The sequence below is a fragment of the Platalea leucorodia genome (assembly GCF_965183815.1).
Source record: "Platalea leucorodia genome assembly, chromosome: 3".
NCBI lineage: Eukaryota > Metazoa > Chordata > Aves > Pelecaniformes > Threskiornithidae > Platalea > Platalea leucorodia.
In genome coordinates this window covers 35,003,399-35,025,061 of record NC_138825.1, presented here as the reverse complement: position 1 = coordinate 35,025,061, position 21,663 = coordinate 35,003,399, and the positions used below count along the sequence as shown (strand labels likewise).

Genomic DNA, 21,663 nt, shown 5'->3' with positions numbered 1-21,663 from the left:
CCCAAAACCTCAAATAAACTCTTCTCACTCTAAGTGGAGCAGTGGAGGCAGAGGAGTCAAGCTTCCCTTGTGTGGGCCAGGGTCCTTCCAGTAACTTACAAATGGCATAAAGCATTCAGGTCGTGAGGATTTCCCCATCCTGACGCAGAGGCAGTGGGGAGAACAGACCCCCCTCCCTCCCCCCCCCCCCCCCCCCCCCCCGAGCTGGAGTGTAACTTTTTGGGCTAGACTGAGAACACCAGAGAGAGATTGGGACCACTATAATCTTCCTTCCTCATTGACACTCTTCTGATCTGGGTGAGGTGCAACACCTCAAGTAGCCCAATACACAGCAGGAAAAGGACACCAATTCCTACCATACCTTTGTGCGTACAGAACACACTGACAGTAAAAGAGAAGAAACAAAAAGAATAATAGATGATAATGATGAAATGATAAAACCAGAGGTTTCAGTCTTCCAGTCTTCCAAATACACTAGATTAGTACTTGAACACATTAGAATTTAAATTATTTTATATCCATAGAACATGAAAGCTAGATACAGAACTTTTTAGCAAAACTAGATGCTACCACAGAAGGCTTCAGAAATAAAATGTAGTTTAGTATAACTTGATTAACTCACTACAGAAGAACAACATTGGATAGTTTTCCTGCATGTGTTCAGAATACCTTCAGAAGTGTTCATGTAAGAAATAAGGGACCAAAGCAAAACTGGAATGAAACACCACTCACCACCAGCAGACTGCCCCAAAGCCTGGCAGTATGAACAGCTTGGTTGCTGACTATTTGTCAGGCACTTGAATTTTCCCTTAGTAGGAAAACCTCTTTGTCACAAACATAGCATGTCTGGGTTTAATTCAGTTGACTATTACTTTTATCACTGCTGTCAGGTTATATTTGCTTAAAGAAGATTATGAGCCTAATCAAGACCTAATTTCAAGTAGTTTACTGGTATTACTGCATGAAGTAATGGATGTAATTAGAGTTACTCATCATAATAGAAAGGTGCGGTCTGTGTCAGGCCTCAGAGGTACAGCAGTTATCTATCTAATGACCTGGTTTATTTATATCCCTTATGTGGCTACGTCCTCCTTATTTTAAAGCTCAGGCTGTTTCTTCAAGCTATAAATAAAATATAAAATGAGAATGGACTATTTTGTTGACTGTGTCAAGATCTGAAAGATTGCTATGATTTAAACATTTTTTATCCCTAAACAGGAGAACAATTCTTGAGTTTCCTTCTCATATTACTCTAGTACAGCCAGTCAGTTAATCTTCATGGTCAAACGTAACTTGTTACCTTGAAGTATAGAGTCCCAAAGATGAGTGGCTGGGACATGATTGCAACGCTATTTCTCATAACAAAGTATCACCGTAGTTTGCATTATGCATATGCTTTCTCATTTATCAAAATCAGATTTTCCTATTTACTGATTTGGAAAATATTCTAAAGCTACTCTAAATAAGAGTTTAAAATCCTGAAGAAGCTATTAAGAACAGCTTCTGCCTTCCTAGCCTCTAAGGTAGAGTTTGTGTTCTGTGACAAGAAAATAGGTTAATTAGACATCATAGAATAGAATATAAATGGGTCTGTATTTATTTATAGTACTTCTGAGCACTGGTCAAATACACACTGCAAGAGTTTAGTGCAGATTTTCCAGAGACGGCAGTAAATGCCGTTGTCTGTTGTATGAAGTGACAACAAGGAAGCTGACGCATCTGTTCAGGAATACAACTGAAGAGCATGACAGATATTAAGAGAGGTTGAGAAAAAGGCCTCTGAAGATCCTTTTGACAACACACTTCTAGATCAGCTCCTCCAGGAAGCTCCTAAGTTCCTCCACTTCCCACTGTATTACAAGTCCTTACTTTCTGCTACAATGTTGTTATTAGGATTGGATTATAATTATCCTTTTAATAATATTAAAACACGATAGAAAATAGTAAAAAAAACTTCTTGCGGATGTGAGACTCGAAGGGAGATAGGGTTTTCAATAAATTTGGTCCTAAGAATATTTAGTGTTTTGGTATGTGTCCATTTTATTCCTTTCCCATTGGAAAGAGAAAGTAAAGATTATAGACAATTTGTAGAAGAGTTATTAAAATTCAAGTTATTAGAATTCAAGAATATTGCCACTAGAGAATTAGTACTTGATGGGATAATGAGAAAATTAGGTGTCTTAGTTTATTTCCTTAGCAAAAAGGAAAAACCAAAGTAGAAAACAACACAAATGGATTTGGAAAAAGCCACTTTTGAAATAAGCAAGGCAAACCTTCTTCCCTAGAGAGTTGCACTGATTTCAACTGTAACAGTACATTTGAGAACATCGATATATATAAAGCAATACCTCTCCAGAACAGATATAATTATGTGGCAAATAGGTAATTTATGTCATGTAACTATACCCATACGGGAAGAGAGATTACTGACAGAACATTATCAAGGCATATCTGCCCTCTTTTTGCATTTTTTGCTGATATAACAAATTCAGTAAGACTTCTATTTATATATCAAGCCATAACAATTGTTCAGTGGTGTTCCTCGATTAAATTGAAGACATCACAGGTAAGCATTAAGTTTCTTTTTAATCATCTTCTTTTACTACTAGTTATCTCTCCTGGTACTATTGCAATAATTTCAGTTTCTCCGTAGAAATTTTATTTTGCAAATTATTTTGGAGTCACGCCATGCGTATGTGCTTATTTTATACTTTCCTCACAAGAGGCACTCTTTCTATCCTCAAAATTGCTTTTGATAGTCTTTACAAAAATTTCCTCTAAACTTTACATATAGCTTTGATACTGATTCATACATCAGTCACTGTATTCCAGGAACAGCAGCATTAAAACATATCAAAAGCACCTCATTTTTGGTCTGGGATTAGATACTTTTGTGTAACAGATGCCATTTCTTCGCCTTTACACCCCACATGCCAAGCAAACAAATCTTTCAAGCTGGTGGCAATACTTTCACCTTCTTTACCTAGGACGCAGTCATAAAGAAGCTATCAGAACTTACTTCTCCCATAAAGTGACATTGTCGTCTTTGGACTTTCTGAATCTCTGTACTCCTTATTAGCGAGCCTATAACAAACTGATTTTTCAGGGTTTAGCTTTTTTAAACATTCAGGAAGTGTTGATCTTTTTTTTTCTGCTTTCACACCTGTCTTGCTGGTTGATTTGTTTTAGATTTGCTGCTCAATCTGCAGCAGTCCTGGTTATCACTTTCACAACAGAAATAATCACTACCTCATGCTAAGGTTTACATCTCTAAGACTAGCAGCCTACTCAGATTTATACCAGGGTCCTCAAGTTGAAATGCAGCACTACAAGTTGTTTGGCTAGCAAAGGCCCCCTGATACCACAGCTCCATTTTCCAAAAGAAATTAGCCTTGATACAATCCTACGGTGTTTTATTTAACACTCTACATCTCACCTCAGCCACCCTACTTCTAACTCTCTCGTTCTGCCCGACTCCCCTAAGGAGATGCAGTAATTGATGATTAGCATTCCAAAGCCATGCTTGCATCCTGTGAGCCTGTCATATTTAATTACATTTTAACTATATTCGTCTTCTATAATAGCCTGAACATAATTTAGGTAATTATCTTTTGCTCTCTTATTCTCTGACTCTGCCTGTCTCACTTAGAGCTCCTTGCAATGAAAATCACTTTCTCTGCTGAAACATATAAACAGACTCTTGGGCCGAGTGCTTTCATCTCTCCAACAGCAGCAGCTGTCACTGAAAACTCAATGGCTTTCTGCATCCCGCAATCTCTTCACCATATTCTATTTAGAGGAAGAAGAAAATCGTCACAACCCCCTCCACTTTCATGTTCCTTCCTGCCTTTTTCTTTATTAGGCTACTGCAAGAAGAATGCAAGAAATACGGATGTCCAGGTAAATTATAACAATAGCTTGCTATTGCTTAAGCTATCTATAGCTCCAAAATAGCAATTCACCTCAAATAATTTAATGGCTTTTCTCAGCATTTGGAATCCTTGCCTAGTTACTTCTATGAAAAGCTGCTATCTTTCTAAAGATTTGTTACATATAATAGGATATAAATAGTGACCCTTCCTCGTTATTTCCTTCTCTTCCAGCAAGAACAAATTAAGAAAGAAGTGGAAGCTTATCTTTTATTAAGGTTTTCTAATGAGCCACTACAGAATACTACCGCACTGTGGGATCACCAGAGCAGCACTGATTACAGCTGAAACCAAGTTCAGGCCAAAGATGTAAGATGGAAGAGAAAGCTGTTACATGTAACTAATATTCATCAAGCTGTAATAACCAGGTTGTATTCATATCATGACTTGCTTTAGGCTAAGCATTTTGCGTGTGCACATTGTGTCTCCTCACTTTCCAAGGTCACGTACAACCTCCATTTTTTGTTCCTCAGGCCAAGAAGAAAAGCAAAGCAGAGTTGGAAGCAAATGTGGAAACAAGCAACATGCCCTGAGAAATGTCAGCCACCAGCAAATAACTTCTATTTTCCTTCTAGCGCTTGTCCACGTATGCCTCGTTCTGTAGTAAGTGACAAAACACTTCTTAGCTTATTTGGATGTGGACTTTTTCAACTGTGACTACATATTTTTTAATGGACTACAGCATTCATTATGATGGAATAGCGAGGAGATATTTGTAAAAGCAGATGACAGGGAAAGGAAAGGAGTTGTGTTGTCTTTCCATGCATCAGTCTGATGACTGTACTGATGTAAACAAGACAGCAAGTAACTAGCATGTGATGCTGCCAAATAAAAATTGCATGCACACATAAGCAAGCCAACTGAGACTCAAGAAGTACCACAGTATGTTCTGCATATGTGTTACACCCCTTGCTTTATTAATGAATACCATACTAACCTCTACTATGGAGTACCTACAAAATAAACACAGAAGCGTGCACTAAAAATGCTCTAACAGTTATTGTTATACAGACATTTTTCTTTATAAAATACCCCAAAGGTCTACAGCTACCTTACAAATTGCCTATAAAAACATGTTTTCCACCATAACAGTACTAAACAATAAAGTGAAGTAATACTCCCTCTCCTGTTAAAGCTGTAATTTAACATACTAACTCAGAGAGTCAGACCCATAAAGCACAGAAGTCAAACTGGGTAGCTGGCTCAGCCATTCCCTTTCCATCCAGCCTCCACAGCCACTGAGGGGGAAGACAAAGCACGCAAAAGAAAATAATGTGAGGAATCAAAGGTCATGTACATTTTGGTTTTTAAATTAAATTCAAATTAAGTGCAGTTCTACCCCTGGTCTACCTCAACTAAAAACTGAGACCTAAAACTGAGTTTCCATCTGTTCTGCTGTCACCATGACAGCACTCTCTCAAAAGGTGGCCCGTCAAACCTGGTACTTCTAAGGAAGCAAGGAAGGTGCAAGCTAGGCGTAACAGCTTTCTCTCTGCAGCTCTCAGAGACAGAGGCAAAACTCACCTAAAAATGCATCTTGGTTATATTTATACTATAGTCCATTGATGAGATAGCAATATACTTTATCCAGTTTAATAAGGAAAAAAACCAAAAAGGACTTGAAGTACTAATGGCAGAGGTAATGAAAATGGTTAAGAGAAATACAATGAGAGTCTAGAATAAATGTGAAAATAATAAATACTAAAAATCACCTGTCACAGTATTTGTTACATAACAGCTTTATATATTGACCAGTAAAAACAGGTATTCCCACCTTCTGGGAAAACTCCCGTCAAAAATTTTTATTGTAAATACACTTCCCATAAGGAACACATAATTCTGAAAGCATCTGAACAAAATTTGTAGTTATTTCGCCCTATGACTGGTCCCTCCTACCAATCCAAACAAAATATCTGTCCTCTATAAGAACATGTTACTAAACTGCTATAAATGTTTCATTGCATATATTTATTGTAGAAACCAAATGTGGGCTTGATAAAGCAGACCTATTAGAATAAAAATGCTGACATAAAATAGATTTAATGAAGTCTATACCAACTTCCTGACACCTTTATAAAGCTTCTAATGTAAAAGACTCCTTATAGTAACCCCTGCTTTCACAGCTTCAGTGCTGACATTTTTGCTGTTTTAGAAAAAATATTGCAGAAAGAAAATGTTAAAATACAGTAAAATTGAGCAATGCTAAACCTGAATGTAGTAATTATTTTTCTAACTAAATGCAGTAACCAATTTTCAAATATATCCACATGCCAATGTAGGCAAGAGTAGCATTTTTGTACTGCATAAACTGCGTACTCATATAAATTAGCTTGCTCGCACATTTTTTCAGTTTCAACAGGTTGTCTGTCTTTATTTCCAGAAATATAGTTTATATTTAAAAATCTTACACAAAATGAGATTATTAACAATTTGCTGGCAACCGTCTGGCAGAACGCCATGAGCCAAATTTCTATGCCGTAGCAAGAACTGTATATGTATTATCTACACATACATCCTTGGGGGATTGCAGTGGTGGCGGACGAAAGCTGTGAACCTGAGTAACTTGACCTATGAGTTCATCTTACATACTTTTGTGTACACTAGAGCACACATGTAGAAGACAAGCTTGCACAATCCTAGAGGTTGAATTGGTTTTGTTGTGCTTACTCATTACCAATAGTTATTGCTCCTGATGGTCATGTAGATAGCAAAGATATGAAAAGCCATCCAAAACAGTAACATACCCAGTAATACAACTAGTGGGATGCTTTTAACTTTGAAGATTTCTCCCCCCCACAACAGATTGTAAGCTATTTTTATTATGTAACTTTTCACACCAGTGGAATAGTTGATTAACAGCAAATATATAAACAATATTTTTAGAGATATGAGACAGAATCATGCTCCCTATTAATCAGTTCCTTTGTAGCATGTAGACCAACACTGTATTTATCGCACTTCTCTCTTACATTCCCTTGGGTGTGATTTCATGGCCCACTCGTAAAAACTTCACATTTACAGCAACCGCCCTTCTATTACTGTCGATAACATCTAATTGACATGTCAAACCCCCAAGGAATGCGGTAAATTGAACCACAGCCTCTAAGAAGAATAAAACAGTAAAAAGTAAATCAGCATGTGCCTCCTCCTAACAGCAATACAAGCATACCGAGGTTTGCTAATGGAAAAGAGGAAAACTGTAACCCTTTCTACTACCACACTGAATTATCTATTAACCTCAAGGTCAGGAAACAAAGCCTTGCGACCTGAGACTGAAACTCGCCTAGAAAAAATATCTGAACTCGTATCCATGGCTGCAGTAATTTTAGACATGAGACTAAAGTGAACTAAGACAGATAAAAATCACAAATACAACTTTTGCTTCTGTTACCGTGTTGAAGAACAGAAAAAAAACATAGCTCCCCTCCCAACAGTTTCTGATGAACTAAATTTTAGTATTTAATTAGTAACTCTGTACCTTAAAAATTTATACACTGAGTTGGGTAAAATTCACAAATATAATTTTAAAAACAGAGAAAACTTGACTCATGATGAAAGAGCACAAAATAAAGTCAGGGAAAACTAGTTTAAGTAGCAACCAAGGTAACAGGAAAAAGGCAAAATGACTATAAATATATAGTTGAAGTGTATGAAATCCATTAAGAAAGAAAAATTGGTTTACAGGGATACAAGAAAAATAACGGAATGAAATTAGGTAATATGATGTTCAGTACTGGTATTGAGAAAAAAATTCTTACTGTGGGAACTCAGTGTGATAGAAAAGCAAAGAGCAGAACAGAAGCACCGTCCCTTCAAGTATATGAAACAAACTGATGGAGCATTATTCTAAAAAAAATACACCACATACCACATGGTGCAAAAATCCCTGAAGGAGGAACCTAAAGATATAATAATTCTTCCATTTTGTGATTCATGGATATAATCTGTCCTGGTAAAAACATTACTGTGAATAAATCAATGGCTTAATACCGCATATATCTCAACGCAGGATATTTGTTACACTAAAGACCATACCTGTTTTGGCCAGCATAAGCAAATGTGTACTTTTCAGAGTTTTAATGAAATTAGATCCTGAATATCAATAATCTTATTAGGGCAAATCTCTAGATTTGATGTGTTAACATCTGACTGGCACCCTGACTATACAAGGAGATGTCAACAGTTGCTATATTTAATGGCTTTGCCTGTAAGAAAGGGCTACAGACAAAATAGTAACTTACCATCTAGTTCATGAACATTTGGCCATCTCCTGTTCATTGGGTTATTAGATGGTCTTACGCAACAATGAATTTCAAAGTAAACAAACATAACCACAAAACAACAGTTCAAGTATTAGGCGTTCCTTTCTTATCTCAGGCAGGTAAATGGGCCAGTTTCACAGGAGACATCTATACTTTGGATAACCTTTTTGTAGTAATATTTATTTATCAAGGTGCTGAGAGTGTGCATGTGTGTGGGTGCCTGCATGCATGTGGGTATGTGCATGCATGCACAGACATTTTCAAAAAGAGAGAGTATTACAACTCGGTGAAGGCAATCCAAGTACTGCCATAGGATCCTTCCACAATATAAAAGCAGTAATCCACACTGTTGAGTCCTTACCCAGAAGCTGCAAATTTGTTCCTGTGCTGATTGGAAAAAAACCTTTGCTTAGCAGGATGCAAGACAGCAGTAGTATTTTCCTCCTAGTAAGAAAATTAGGATTTCTGTTACATTGAGTAGAGTTGGCAATAGCTGGTGAAGACCTCTTAAGATGACAGGCTTTTCCAGAATTGCTTAATGGTGTAGGTCAAACTGGGACATAAATGTTTATGGGGGGGAATATTTCAGTATTCTTAGCCTGTGTGAGCAATCCATCACAGAAGGAGGACGATAGAATTTACAAATATCCGAGAGGGGCAAGATACACTGAAGTAAAGCTGAACAATAGAATAAAGTTAAAAGAGGAATAAACCTACTAAGAGCAAGTTTTCTTACACTATCAAAGAGCTTCTCCACGGCAAACAACAGAAGGTCAAACAGGTCGTATACTTAAGTGAGGCTGACCACTGAAAACAATGTTTGTTTTAAGACAGAGCAACAGCCAAGATTCTGACTACAATTTATTTTATAACACAAAATTAATGTTTACTCATAAAGCAAAATTTAATTCTTGCAAGGCATTACCTATAAGGTTTAAAAGATACAGTGATCATTTCCCATCATCTTCGCATTTAGACTGCATCTCCAAAGTAGGGTTCTGTACTGATGAAAGATGCCATCTTACTGATCATCTTTGATATTAAAAAGTGACAATAGTACAGTCAAGCAAAATATAGCAATGTCATCATGCTATAACTCTCAAGGACTACATGCATTTCTTGCACCTCTACACTATAAGGAACACTTACAGACCCAGTATGTTGCTGCCAAAATGCGCTGCTCAGGTATCCATCTCAGTGCCTCAAAATCCTACATTCTTCAATCTCAGCAAGCATTTCCTTATAATTATCTTTTTTTCAGAATTTTTTTCAGCACCCTTAAATTTTTCAAAAGGCATAAAGGTTTCGCCTTTCACTAAAAAACACAGTGTTTATATAATCTGATTTCCTTTTCAGCCTGGCAGAGATGACAGATCAAGTCAAGAAGAAAGGATACAAAGAGGAGAGGACAAAGTTTTATGGTTAATCTCAGGAATAAGAATATGTAGATCAGCTCTTGGAGCTTCAATATCCAGAGTGTCCCCTACCTAGAACATACACACCATATTTATCAACTTAATATTGGTTCTACAAAACCTAATTCATTATCACTGGTGAAGTACTTTTTTGGTGTGGTGTTTTTGTTTTTTTTTTTTTAATTGAAAACAGGCATGGTACTATGTTCAAGTAAATGCAGACGACAATCAGGTGAAGTTGAGAATAAGGATGTTTTAAAATGGAACACAGGGAACATGTTCTCAGAACCAAGAAGTCTGAATGCTTCTATAATCTGGTCCCTGGGCTCAGGGAAACGCACCTCTGTTTTGAATTTCAGAGTTTGTATAAATCTACCCTAACGACAAGCAATAAAGACAATATTAGAATAAGTAATATTATCTTGGATTCTGGTATATTTTTACCTCTCCCCCCCCAACAAATATTCTGCCCACTAAGCAATGCTGTGTCTCTGGCATATTAAAAAAAAAAAATAAAAAAAAAAACCAGACTGAGAAAGTCAATGGACATTGAAGTGCATTTGAATCTACCCTGCATATATGTGAAATATGCAACAAAAAGCCTATGAAATGGTTCATTTACCATAAAACATCAGATTTACCATAAAACATCAAAGTGCATGTAAAGTAATTGGTAAAATAAAGTAAATTCATATTGTCTTTAAGAAAAAGAAGTTAAACAACAAGAAGTCCTATTGCAAAGCTCTAGAAACCAGGTGCTCAAACAAAATCTCAAGCAAATACGTATGCAAGAAAGTCTTCACGCTGTTGCTCAGTGGACAGCGAGTGAGAAAAGGTGCTGTGTGAGAAGCGAAGGCAATGCTGAGCACTATGCATGGAAATAACGCAAAGGACAAGTCTGATTATCTGACCCATGACTTCACATTGATAACTTCTAAACTAAATGCAGCCAATGAATGCAAATTCGACAAATCAACTGTAACTGTGTGTTGGATTAGTATGTTTTTAAAAGTCACAGGCATTAAAACAGGAGGCAAGAAATCTACAGGAAGGCCATGACTCAGACAGATAAATGACAGCAACAACTTTTCGTGAAAGCACCATGGCACGCAATCATGGTGATTTACACGACTTACAAGGTAGCACAAAATCAGTGACTGGCAGCAACTGCCCTTGCTCATACTCAGCTGGGATAAGTAGTTGCAAAGATAAATATATAGATAAAAGAATGGCTACTGCAGAATATGCAAGAATGAGTGCAGCAGCCAGAAACCAGATAGAGCAAATCCCACCCACTTACGGAAAAGCACCCACTTACGGAAAGCAAATCCCTTCCTGGTCAAACTAAAGATGCTTTATTAATATCAACCCAGGAAGTAAGACAATCAGAAAAAGAATGAATAAATAAATTAAAAAAAAAAAAAAAAAAGGTCTGAACATCAGAAACATGTTTGGGGGTTGATAAAACAATTAAGGCAGCCTCTCTCTCCTTCGGCACTGTCTTCTCACTCTTCAAAGCAGAATGAAAATGCATTTACTGAAAACTCCTCCTGTGCCTAGTATTTACAGTAGAAGCAGTGGTTATCTGTAAAGAGTGAGCACTCGCTTAGACTTAAAACGTAATCTCTTGTAATACGAATAACTTGAAAGTTTGCTATTTTATCACAGAAGCTTTAGAAAGTCATCTGGGAAGAATCACAAAAGGCAAAGCCATCGGGAAGTCTAATTTCTACTGAAACGTCAATGTCATAATAAATAATAATAATTGTAAAATAATTATAATGAGTAATAATAATTCATGAAAGGAAATGAATATTTACTTTGATTTTTATTTTAAAGAGAAGACTATGCAACAGATATTTTACACATACTTAACTACCACTATTGGTTTTTTTTGGGGGGGGGGGGGGGGAGGGGGGGAATTATATTTTCTACATAATACATTATGAAGTACGAATACATACATCTATTTATATCATTAGCTTGACAATTTTTACTGGCCTCCAAAGAGACATTCAAGTCTTCCATAGCATGGGAGAAAAATCCAATACCTAAAAGAAACGGGTACTGATGGCATGGGTGTTATTTGGTATTGCTTATTTTCTCTGAGGCAGAACTGAGCTAACATCCAAACTGACATCAGAGTTACTGTAATGTTTTCTTCACTCTCCTCGCAGCAGCATGCATGAAGAGGAGCTGAGAACGTGCCAGACGCACGGCAAAATGGAGCAAAGCAAAACTTCAATGCATATGGCACATGCAGAGCTGCAGTGAAGTAAGTGTATGGCAAAACATTCAAGAGAGACTGCAGTTTGCAACTCTGTTCAAGGCTTGTTCAAAAGATCCATGCATATTTGTGGCTGAAAAGCAACCACAAGGACCTGAAGGTAGAAGTGGACAAAAGAAAAGACAAATTAACAATTTGAAATCCTTCTTGTGGTCCTGAGTCACCGTTAAGAAACAAATTAAAAGAAGCTAGATCTTTCTTCAATCAAACCAGGCTCAGCTAAAATAAAAGCTAGCAAATGAAACGTTAGATGCAGAGTTTCCACACTTCTGAGAGGCTCCTAACGCTCTGAAATTGAACGAAACTCTGCTTTCTCTCTGTGAAATCTTAATTCTTCGTGCTTAATAGGGCAGGTCTGTGAAGATGGAGCCTCTTTCTTCTTTTGCCTTACTAGAATCTTTCAAAACGTGAGCCTATAAACACAAGGAAAAACACGTCCTTCAATGCCTCTATTGTTCAGGGATTTTAAGCTCAATAATTACACAAAATGACCCTTTATATCTGTCTGACTTGCTCCAGTCGGCATTACTAGCAGCATAACGAACAGATTAATGAGAACCCTCAGTTTATTTTTGTGACGTGAGACTTGAAATTGAGCTTAACAACGTAGCAATTTCCCAGACATCTTGTTTGAATACATTTAATCTTTGTATTGTATGGATGTGGCGACAGTGAGTTTGGCAACTCTGGAGGAGGCATTCATAGAGTTACTATGAAATTTGCTTCATGTAAAATAGGATGAATCATGGTTGAAATATACTGTTTGACAGAAGAGATACAAGAACAGTTTTTCTGTGAAATTAACTTCATGTAAAATAGGATGAAGTGTGGGGAAAATTCCCTGTTTGACATCGCAGGTACAGGAGCGGTTCCTTTTATCCTGTTCCACCCTGCCACTTGGGAGCTCAGGTGTGGGACAGAATTAAGGATTACACAGAAGTTAGGAAAAATGTTATTTTTGTCATTCTAGGTATGACAGAACAGTAGATGCATGCAATACTGATGGGAAGCAACAGAAAAAGCGACGTGAGCATACAAGCAGTTGGAAAGGCAAGAGGGCTGAGAAATGTTCAAGATGTTTTATTATGAGAGAAAACTGTCCTATGAAAGTGGTTAAGGAGAAAAATGATGGATGAAAGTGGATGTGAGGGAATTCTAGAGATGGGATCATAGAGGAACTAGAGGTGGATAGGAGGAAAAAACCTGCTATGTTTTTGGCTAAGTATAAGGAACTACATATACCAGTATGTAACGTGCCACATGCAGTTATGAGGAAAGATATTCACACACTTCAAATATTATCTCTATAGCAAAAGAAATAATCACATCATGATAGAGATTAGCCCAGTTTCACAAAAGTATACCCAGAAAAAAAAAAAGATCCAAAATTGAGTTTGCCACTAATATTGTGTAAAGCACAAGTATTTTCTCACTTGAAGTCCTTAGACAACATGGAAAACACTCTTCTGTACATCTGAAAAGTGGTTTAGAACTGTTAAGTGCATGACCTAGATCTCTCTAGGTGTTCTTTATCTGTGATTTATTATCAAAGGAAACACAGCAGTGCTTGAAAACTGGAAATGCACATAGTACATGATAGGACAGAAATATGAAACACTGAACAAGAGCAGTAAACCTCAAAGTTGAAAATTATTCTTGAAAAATCAATCGGAAGACAGTTAATAAATTTTGTTAATGAATCTTGCATCCATGTCCCAAAGGGCTTTCCATGTGAAAGTACTAATTACATTCATACAAAAACTATAGAAAAAAAAACTGAGGGGAACTGAGCTGAGAATTTAGGATTTGAAATAGCTATTATATAATAAAAAAGATAATAAGCAATAGAAACGTGAAATTAAGTTTGGAAGTTTTTAAACATCGTAACAGCAGTATACTCTGAATAACAAACAATGAGTCTAGCAGGTGGAAAAAATAAAGATATAATGCAATATGTCATAAACCTTCTGAAAATGAAGTCATGCCCTCCACAAGAAAATCATAAAACTGTCCCAAACCAGCCATATAGACAGTTGATACCAACTGCCTTAGAACTGCCCATCAATAACCAATATTCATTGTCTCCCAAATTCTATCAGAGTATTAGACACTTTTTTCCTACTGAGGAATTGAATATGGTATGTCTGCTGCCAATGGATTAGATCCATTTCACAATAACTACTCAAAGAGAACTTTAAAGAACGATACTGAGTTGATAACTGTCATGATAGCCTGTTTCATATTTGTCTTTACAGGGCTTATTTTATCAATCAGAAGTGTCATTAACTCTGAGGTCTGCCTCCTACTGGCCTTTGGTATCTTCTGTTTTTCATTTGACTTTCAGACTCTTTGTCAGCAAATTCTTCTAACAAGTGCAGGTCTCTATTGTTCGACACTAACACGCTCAAGCCCACTTATCATAAATGTTTTAAAAAAATAGAACGGAACACGACTGTTTTTCATTACTGTCATACTGTGTAGAGAAAAACAGCTTATTGTGGAAAAGAAAAAAAAAAATAGCCTCCATAGAGCATTTGAAAATTGACAATTACACAACCAGTTTGCATTAATTGGCTCTCACTTAGGGAAGGTAAGCAAGCTTCCCCTGTGAAGATAACAGACATCCAGTTTTTGTCTTCAGCCTTTTAAAACTGGGACAAGATGAGGTTAGGAGTAGCCTGTCAGTTCCTGGCTTTCAGCATTGAATTATTAATTTACACAAAATACTACATTAAAAATACCATTAAAACAACCCAAAGCAGCATACAGATAGTTTAAAGGGGAAGTTCATGCTTCAGTAGATTGCCAAAACCAGTATGTGCTTTTCAAATGTAATTTAATTTTCTTTCTCATCATTTTGTTTGCCACTTACTGATCATCAAAGGTGTCTAATGAGCTCTGTGTTTGCTACCTTTATGGTTATCCTACCCCATGTGCCAGAGATTCAGCAAAATGATTTGGAGGCCTCCCAGGACACTTGTGAGACAGCACGCTAATGACTTTCACAAAGGACTGTAACTCCACTGGAAGACCAGGCAGACAGAAAGCCAGGCAGCAAACAGCAAAGGAAACAACTCTTATCCACATGTCTTTGAAGACAGGAAAGTGAATAGAGAATATTAATAGCAAAGTAAATTTTCTCATCGCAAGTATTCTGTCTCTTCAAATGTGAGCCCCTGTGAAATTCTCCTGAGTTTTAAATCCATTCACTTTTATTTGCTACTGCAGCAAATCCTACACAGAAAAGCAAGCGAGTTATTTTTCTGGAGTCTACTGCAGTATATTAAACACAGAACTAAAGCCAGAAAGGGTAAACCCGTGACTTCAAGACCTTATCAACCACCTAGACTGCACTCACATCTTGAAAAATTTGTAAGAGAAACAGACATAATTTGGAGTATACTTTTTGGAAAGAATTAATATTTTACCCTCACACAAACACATGTATAATGATACCGTTGCTCTGAGAGGTACTTGTAGTCAAACAGGCAATCATAGTCCGAGGCAACGACATACCTACTTCTCATTTTCTTTAAACAAAGACACGTAAGCCTAAGTGATGACAATTTTTATACCAATGTAGGATTAGTCCTTTTTGGGTTGGGATGTCCAAGTATTCATCAAAAAATTAGGATTTGGCTGAGACAAGAAATAGTTGCAAACTTTGACCACATTAGCAAAAGACTTTTTTCATTTCTTCCAGGTGAGAGAGGGGCGTGGCATTCACAGACATACAGAGAACGAAAAGATGAGGGTACTGTTGCTTCCACCCCATAATGCTGTAATCTGGTTAAGGCAAATTGCCGAACACAGGAATCTTTAACTGTCTGCCTAAACCTGATGGTGAGTCAGACCCAGACACAGCGCACGAGTTTGAGTCTTGCTTTTCCTTGAAGAGTGCCTGAATCACTTGTCTAAAAGGCATTTAGAGGCAGATCTCTCTCTGTTGGAGCTGTGCTGTTGGCATAAAATACCAAGGTATTCGGGGGGGGGGAGGAGGAGGGAAGGGAGGCAGAAAAATCTCTTGCATCCAGCAGGAGTATCTTTACAATTACACTACGATTGTAAACCAGGTAGACTGCACCACCTCTGCCTTACTACAGCATCTGTTAATTTTGGTTAAAATCCAACTCTTCACCTCCTCTGTTTGTTTTTGTTGTTAAAATCACATGAAGTAAAAATAACTTGTTTGTTTTTCTCAGGGCAAAAAGCCCACATGTTGTGAATTTGGTTCAACATGCCTTTTTTTTTTTCTTTTAAATTTTTTTTAAATTTACAGAAATTAAACTAAAAAGTCAGTTCTTCACATTCCTACCAGTGACTAGTTCAATTTTCCCTTTTTCATTAAGATGTCTCCTTCACCATATTGAAATCTTGCCCAAAAATTTTTAAGTGAGGGCCTTCATTCAGAGCATGAGTCACTGAATGACCTCTTCCATGCTACATTAAACTATTTGTGAGCACTAAGAATATGGCTTTTTATGGTCACAGTACCATGTTTCAGTATTTCTCAGTAAAATGAAAGTGGTCCAACTCTGACTGTTTGCAGTGATGATATTCTCTACCAAACAGTTCTAACATTTATAGCATTTGGCATTTATATAGTATTTTATATATTTGTTTTATACGTTTAATATATATATGAACAGACAAATATATAATTTATAAATATATACATATACATATAATATTACATATATTTATTTTTTATAGTATACTTATACTTATTTATAGAGTATTTGGAGTTATCAACCTGCCATTACAATCAAAGTAATTTTTGAGCTGAAGTGACTTGAGCATTTCTGCAAATCCTACTTGAAAAGAAAATTGAACATATTTAAAAGGTTTTCTTTTCTGTGGTGAGGTGACTGTAAAAAAAAGTCCAATTTGCTGATCATAAAGGGCAAGAGAATTAAATTGAATATGGAAAAATGCTGTCGAATGCAAAAAAAATCACCTGAAAATTGAGGGGAGTATGTGGGGGGCCACAAACCTTTCAACTTATCTCAGTTACAGATGATATAGTATTTAATTGTAACTGCAGAGGGTAGAAAACTTTCAAAGAGAAGTAAGATTTTTTCAAGTTGATGTTTTTTCTTTACAATTTTCTAGTCCTTGTTAAATTGAATTGTTCTGGAGTCCACTGAGTTTTTGTAATTGTAAGTTTTAGGACCAGGGGTTTGTATTTGTTTAGAACTGATAGTTGCAGACAGTGCTAGGACACTGTACGTCTGTAGACTTAAAGACTGGCATTTTCCTAGCTGGATGTACGTTTGTCAGAGCAAGAAGTTAGGCAAAATACGACACTCTAATCCACAAGAAAAGAGTTCCTGCAGCCATGGCTTTGAGAACTTCCAGAGCACCTACATTTTGAATCAAGACCTTGAAGTATACCATGAGGAGGCAGCTATCTTTATTTCAGGGATGCACCTATACTTGTCCAAGGTTAAGGCTTTAAAAAAATAACGTGTGGTTCAAACATGGTGAGTAGATACTTGAACTGGGCAGTCATCCAGCAATTCCACCTACACTGTGCACACTGTGCAAAAGAGCAAGTGCTCTTTTGACTGTTATAGAATATTAGTATGAAAATATACAAGGAAAAAGCGCAAAAAGATTCTGATTCTGACTCTCCCTCTCTCTCTCTTTTCTGGTTTCAGCCTTTTAGTGCTCCCACTGCTGGAGACAGACAAAAAGATGAATTTTATCTATTACACTGAGATGCCTTTGAGAATGACTAAATCTCCTTCACTCTTTTTCCAGACCTGCAGGCAGAACCCAGGTTTTCTGCTCATCAATACCCTGCCCTTTACAGACAGTGAAAGGACGCACGAAGTTCTCCTTCATCAACATGTCTAGACCACATTGTAACGCGTGCTTGAATTGCACTATTTGTAAATAAAAACTTTAGAAAATGTGTATCAGCAGTGTTGCTAGAAAGGACTGAATAACTCTCTTGCCCAATGTGACAAACTGAGATACATCTCTGAATTTATAAAATCCATTTTGTTTTGGCTGGCACAAATACAGGATGGGTGGGGGCTGTCCCCATATGAGCTGATGACTTCAATTTTGTCCTGGGAAAGCAAGCATATCTTATGGAAAACTGACTTGGGGAAAAGGAGAGAAATAAGACTTTTATAAGTCTGTGCTTCCCTGGGGATAAGCCAGGAGATCATATCCTATCAACATTCACTGAATGCTGAGCATACCTAGCTTCAGGATATATAACGTACAAATTTGCAGCCTATCTTTTCAGGCCCATGGCAAGTATCTGGGTCATTCTTTACTTGGAATTGGAATTATCAAATAGATTAAGAAGGCTATCAACACTGAATTACTCTTCCATACTAGAAGAATGGGTTTTATCAGCAGACTCAATAATTACAGAAGAGCCAAAGGAGAGTATACATGTGGAGAGTATTCATGCCTGATTTGTCTTGATTTTAGTATACAAATGAAACAGTTTTTCTCTCTTTTTTATCTCTTTTTAAGCAGCATGTTTTGTCATGGAAGGGTCTTGTTCAAAAGCAGAGTGGTCAGTGCATATAGGTGAGGTACTCCGCTTCTGAACAGAGACAAGGTCAAGTTTAGGTAACTGGTTGTTCTGTTATGGTTTGGTCCCTACCCTCGCTCTCCCCACCCCCTTCAAATATCATAGAATACATTTATGTGCTTTGACAGGGGAGAAATGCATTTGATTAAGAAAATCCTCTACCAAGCATGCTCTCTTTTCATCTCCTGCCATGTTTCTCAAGGAGGAGTGATTTGACACCAGGGTCAACCATAAACACGTGAACTCCAGAGAAACATGGTTTAACTTCCAGTGATCACAAAACCAAGGGTATGGTAGGCAGACTGTTTCTGAGAATGAACAATCAAACTGATTGTCTGAAGATCTAGTACTGATGTGGATCCTCAGAACTTGATTCTGGTTTGAAAGCCTAGATATTCAGACACACTAGAAGCTGTTACCTCCTGAAGTTGTATTTACAAGGGTCTAGAGATAGAAAACTACGGGTTATGCAACGATCATTCCTTTCACAGTCAAAAAGTCACCTACGTAAGTACTGAACAAAAGGATAAAACCCCCCAGTTTTCCAGTTCTGACTTTGAGCAAATAAGTGGAAAAAATTAAACTCACTTGCAGGAAATTTTTGTGCGATCAGCCACCATAGTCCACTGCTGCTGATTCGTTGAAACCTCAATGTAGTAGCTGTAGCTCCGATCATCACAGTCCCAAAGTAGCAACCTAAGTATGAAGAAGTTGTTGAATGACAAGTAAAATAAACACTAAACCAAGCTGCTTAAGTTTTCCAGTCCTTTATTTCCTCCTCTTAATCCTTTATAAATTTAGCTGTTTAACCTGGGTTATTTCTCCAGCTGTGAGGAAGAACTTCTACAGATCCACATTTTTCAAAGTGCAATAGCTAAAGATAATGCCATTGATTATCAATGAAAATAGCTGAGACATACATAAAAAGAAAAGGAACTTGTGTCACACTACAGACTTTCCCAGGAACAGAGTTTCAAGCTGTCTCTCTTTAATCGCCTTTCAGAAGAGTGCCCAAGTTTTATAAATTCCTTCCTTCCAGTTGAAAAAGTCTTTCTTGCTTTCAGCTGCTACCTCTGCTGGGAGGAATATAACTGCAAGAATTATTGCTCACTTTTAACATTTGAAAAACCAATACTGCTAGAGGAGGAAAATGACCCAGCCAGTTGCCGCAAGCAGAATCCTTCCTCTTACAGAGAGGGGCTGTCCCAAGCAGAAGCTGGACTGTCTTTGGAATTTGGTTAAGGACACGCGTGTCTGTATCTTTGCCCTAAAAACCAGTGTTATTACCTTATTTTCAAAACAATATAGTTTAGCTCTTTTTTTTTAGGTTCTGGAATCCCAGCATTCAAAGTGGAATCGGGTCTACTGGGTAAGCAGATTTAAAATAAAACTCCCTAGATGCTCTCAACTGAACCCAGCTCTTTAATATCAAACATAATAAAGCTATCAAAAATAGCTTTAAGAAGCTAAAATAAAACACTTTTAACAGAAGCCTTTTAGCACATGTTAATACTGTCTATTTGCAAATTAAAAAATTCAGGACTGACAGTAAAAAATAAATATAGCTGCCTGTGGCATCATGAAAGACTTAAAAAAAAACAAAACCAAAAACAAACAAACAAACAAAAAACAAACAAAAAAACCCAACCACCCCAAAACCCAACAAACCCACACCCCAAAACAAAACCACCCAACTCCAACGCCTCTCCCCCTGCTTCATCAGATCCTCCCCATTCTGCTTTTCTATAGCGTGAAGGTCTCCAAATACTGAAGAGACTGAATGAAGCACATTTTCTGTTAAAAAAAAAAAAAAATAATTAAAAAGTCTATGGATTAAAATCCTGGATTCGGTAACTACTAAACAACAGATCCTGAACTGATTTAACATCTATATTTAAACCAAGTCTTCTAAATGATAAAAAGAAGGAAAAGCAAAAACGTACATAAATTTGTTTTCTTTTAAAAAGGCTATTAAAATGTAGCTAATTATGCTTTTCAGTAGGATCCTTTTCATCATGGGGGCTCAGTGTTGTTTCCTTGATCCGTGTTTTCAAAGCTATGATCAAGAGTTTCAATATCAGAAGCACACTAGTGACTGTAATTTCAACTAACAATACTGTAATTAAAATACAACTGGCTCGGCTTTAGAGCAAAAGGCTAACAGGACATATGTGTTCCTTTTAAGAATGTGTATAATTGCTCTCTCCCAAAACAACCTAGCCCAAGTTAAATAGGTTTCAAAAAGCATATGGCTTAGAATTTTTACAAACCAAACAATAAGTGAATTAAAGTTGGCAGAATCTTTCCCAAAGTGACTTAGCATGAATGCTAAATGTAGATTTTTGTTTCTCTGGGACTTGTGAAAGAAAACTAAAAGTTCTTTCTTCACCTCCCTGTGGTAGCTTTTTTAGGCGAGACTGGGGAGCGAGACTGATGACAGAACCTATTTGGAATTTATTCTGCATGAAATGCCTTTCTGGATAAGCAGTGAAAAACTTTCAGGTGATTACATGAAGATTCACCGGTGCACACGGGGCACAAGGGCCACTTTTTATGTCAGGTACAGTAATCTTTGAAACACATTCCAGGCAAACTACCAGGCTAAACTTTTGTAGAGAACCTGTTTTGCCAAGATGGATATTAAATGACAGGAGGGAGAATATTCCACTTAAGTCAGAACTATACTACCTGGAAATGCATTTGTTTATAGCAAAACTGCCCATGTTCCTAGGACCTTCCACATTAGAATAAAAAGCTAAATTAGTTCCTGTTAGTAAATCTTGCCTTCAGGACTGAGAAGGAAAAGTGGAAGGAAGCTTTATCCAGCTCACTCCCTGCAACTTTAGGAGTTCAAATATATTTCTCATATGCCAGTTCTTTGGGTATGTAAGGTCTAAGCCTGTTAATCATTTAATATAGTACTGTTATTTACATCACATGTTGAAAATGCCTCATTTTATAAAATAAAAGCTTTTAAAACATGAATAAAATTTCATATTACAGGTGTGGGAAACTGATTGTATTGGCTATCCGTTACATCAAAAGACACTGCTGTACTTTTTTTACCAGTATTTCCCTAAATGCCATGTGTTTCCCTATGATTGATTGTTCTGCATTCATACAAGCATTTTGTGCTGTCTCTGCTTGCTTTTTATTCCTAGATTTCTGAAAAAAAGACTGTCACTGTTTAGTTCAGTCTGCTGTATAACTACAT

The 21,663-nt window shown here is 36.9% G+C and overlaps 1 protein-coding gene across 3 annotated transcripts in view; it reads right to left on the bottom strand.

The window, feature by feature from the left end:
• The window catches only part of BTBD9 (BTB domain containing 9), a 133,907-nt gene that overhangs the window by 13,770 nt on the left and 98,474 nt on the right, over positions 1-21,663 (bottom strand). For 2 of the 3 annotated variants that reach the window (XM_082306121.1, XM_082306123.1), the window contains exons 10-11: positions 20,145-20,243; positions 19,038-19,145 (exon numbers count right to left, since the gene is read on the bottom strand). In XM_082306121.1, coding sequence (XP_082162247.1) covers positions 19,038-19,145; positions 20,145-20,243 — 207 coding nt within the window. The remainder of the gene's footprint in view (positions 1-19,037; positions 19,146-20,144; positions 20,244-21,663) is intronic. The other variant, XM_082306122.1, reaches the window with a different exon arrangement.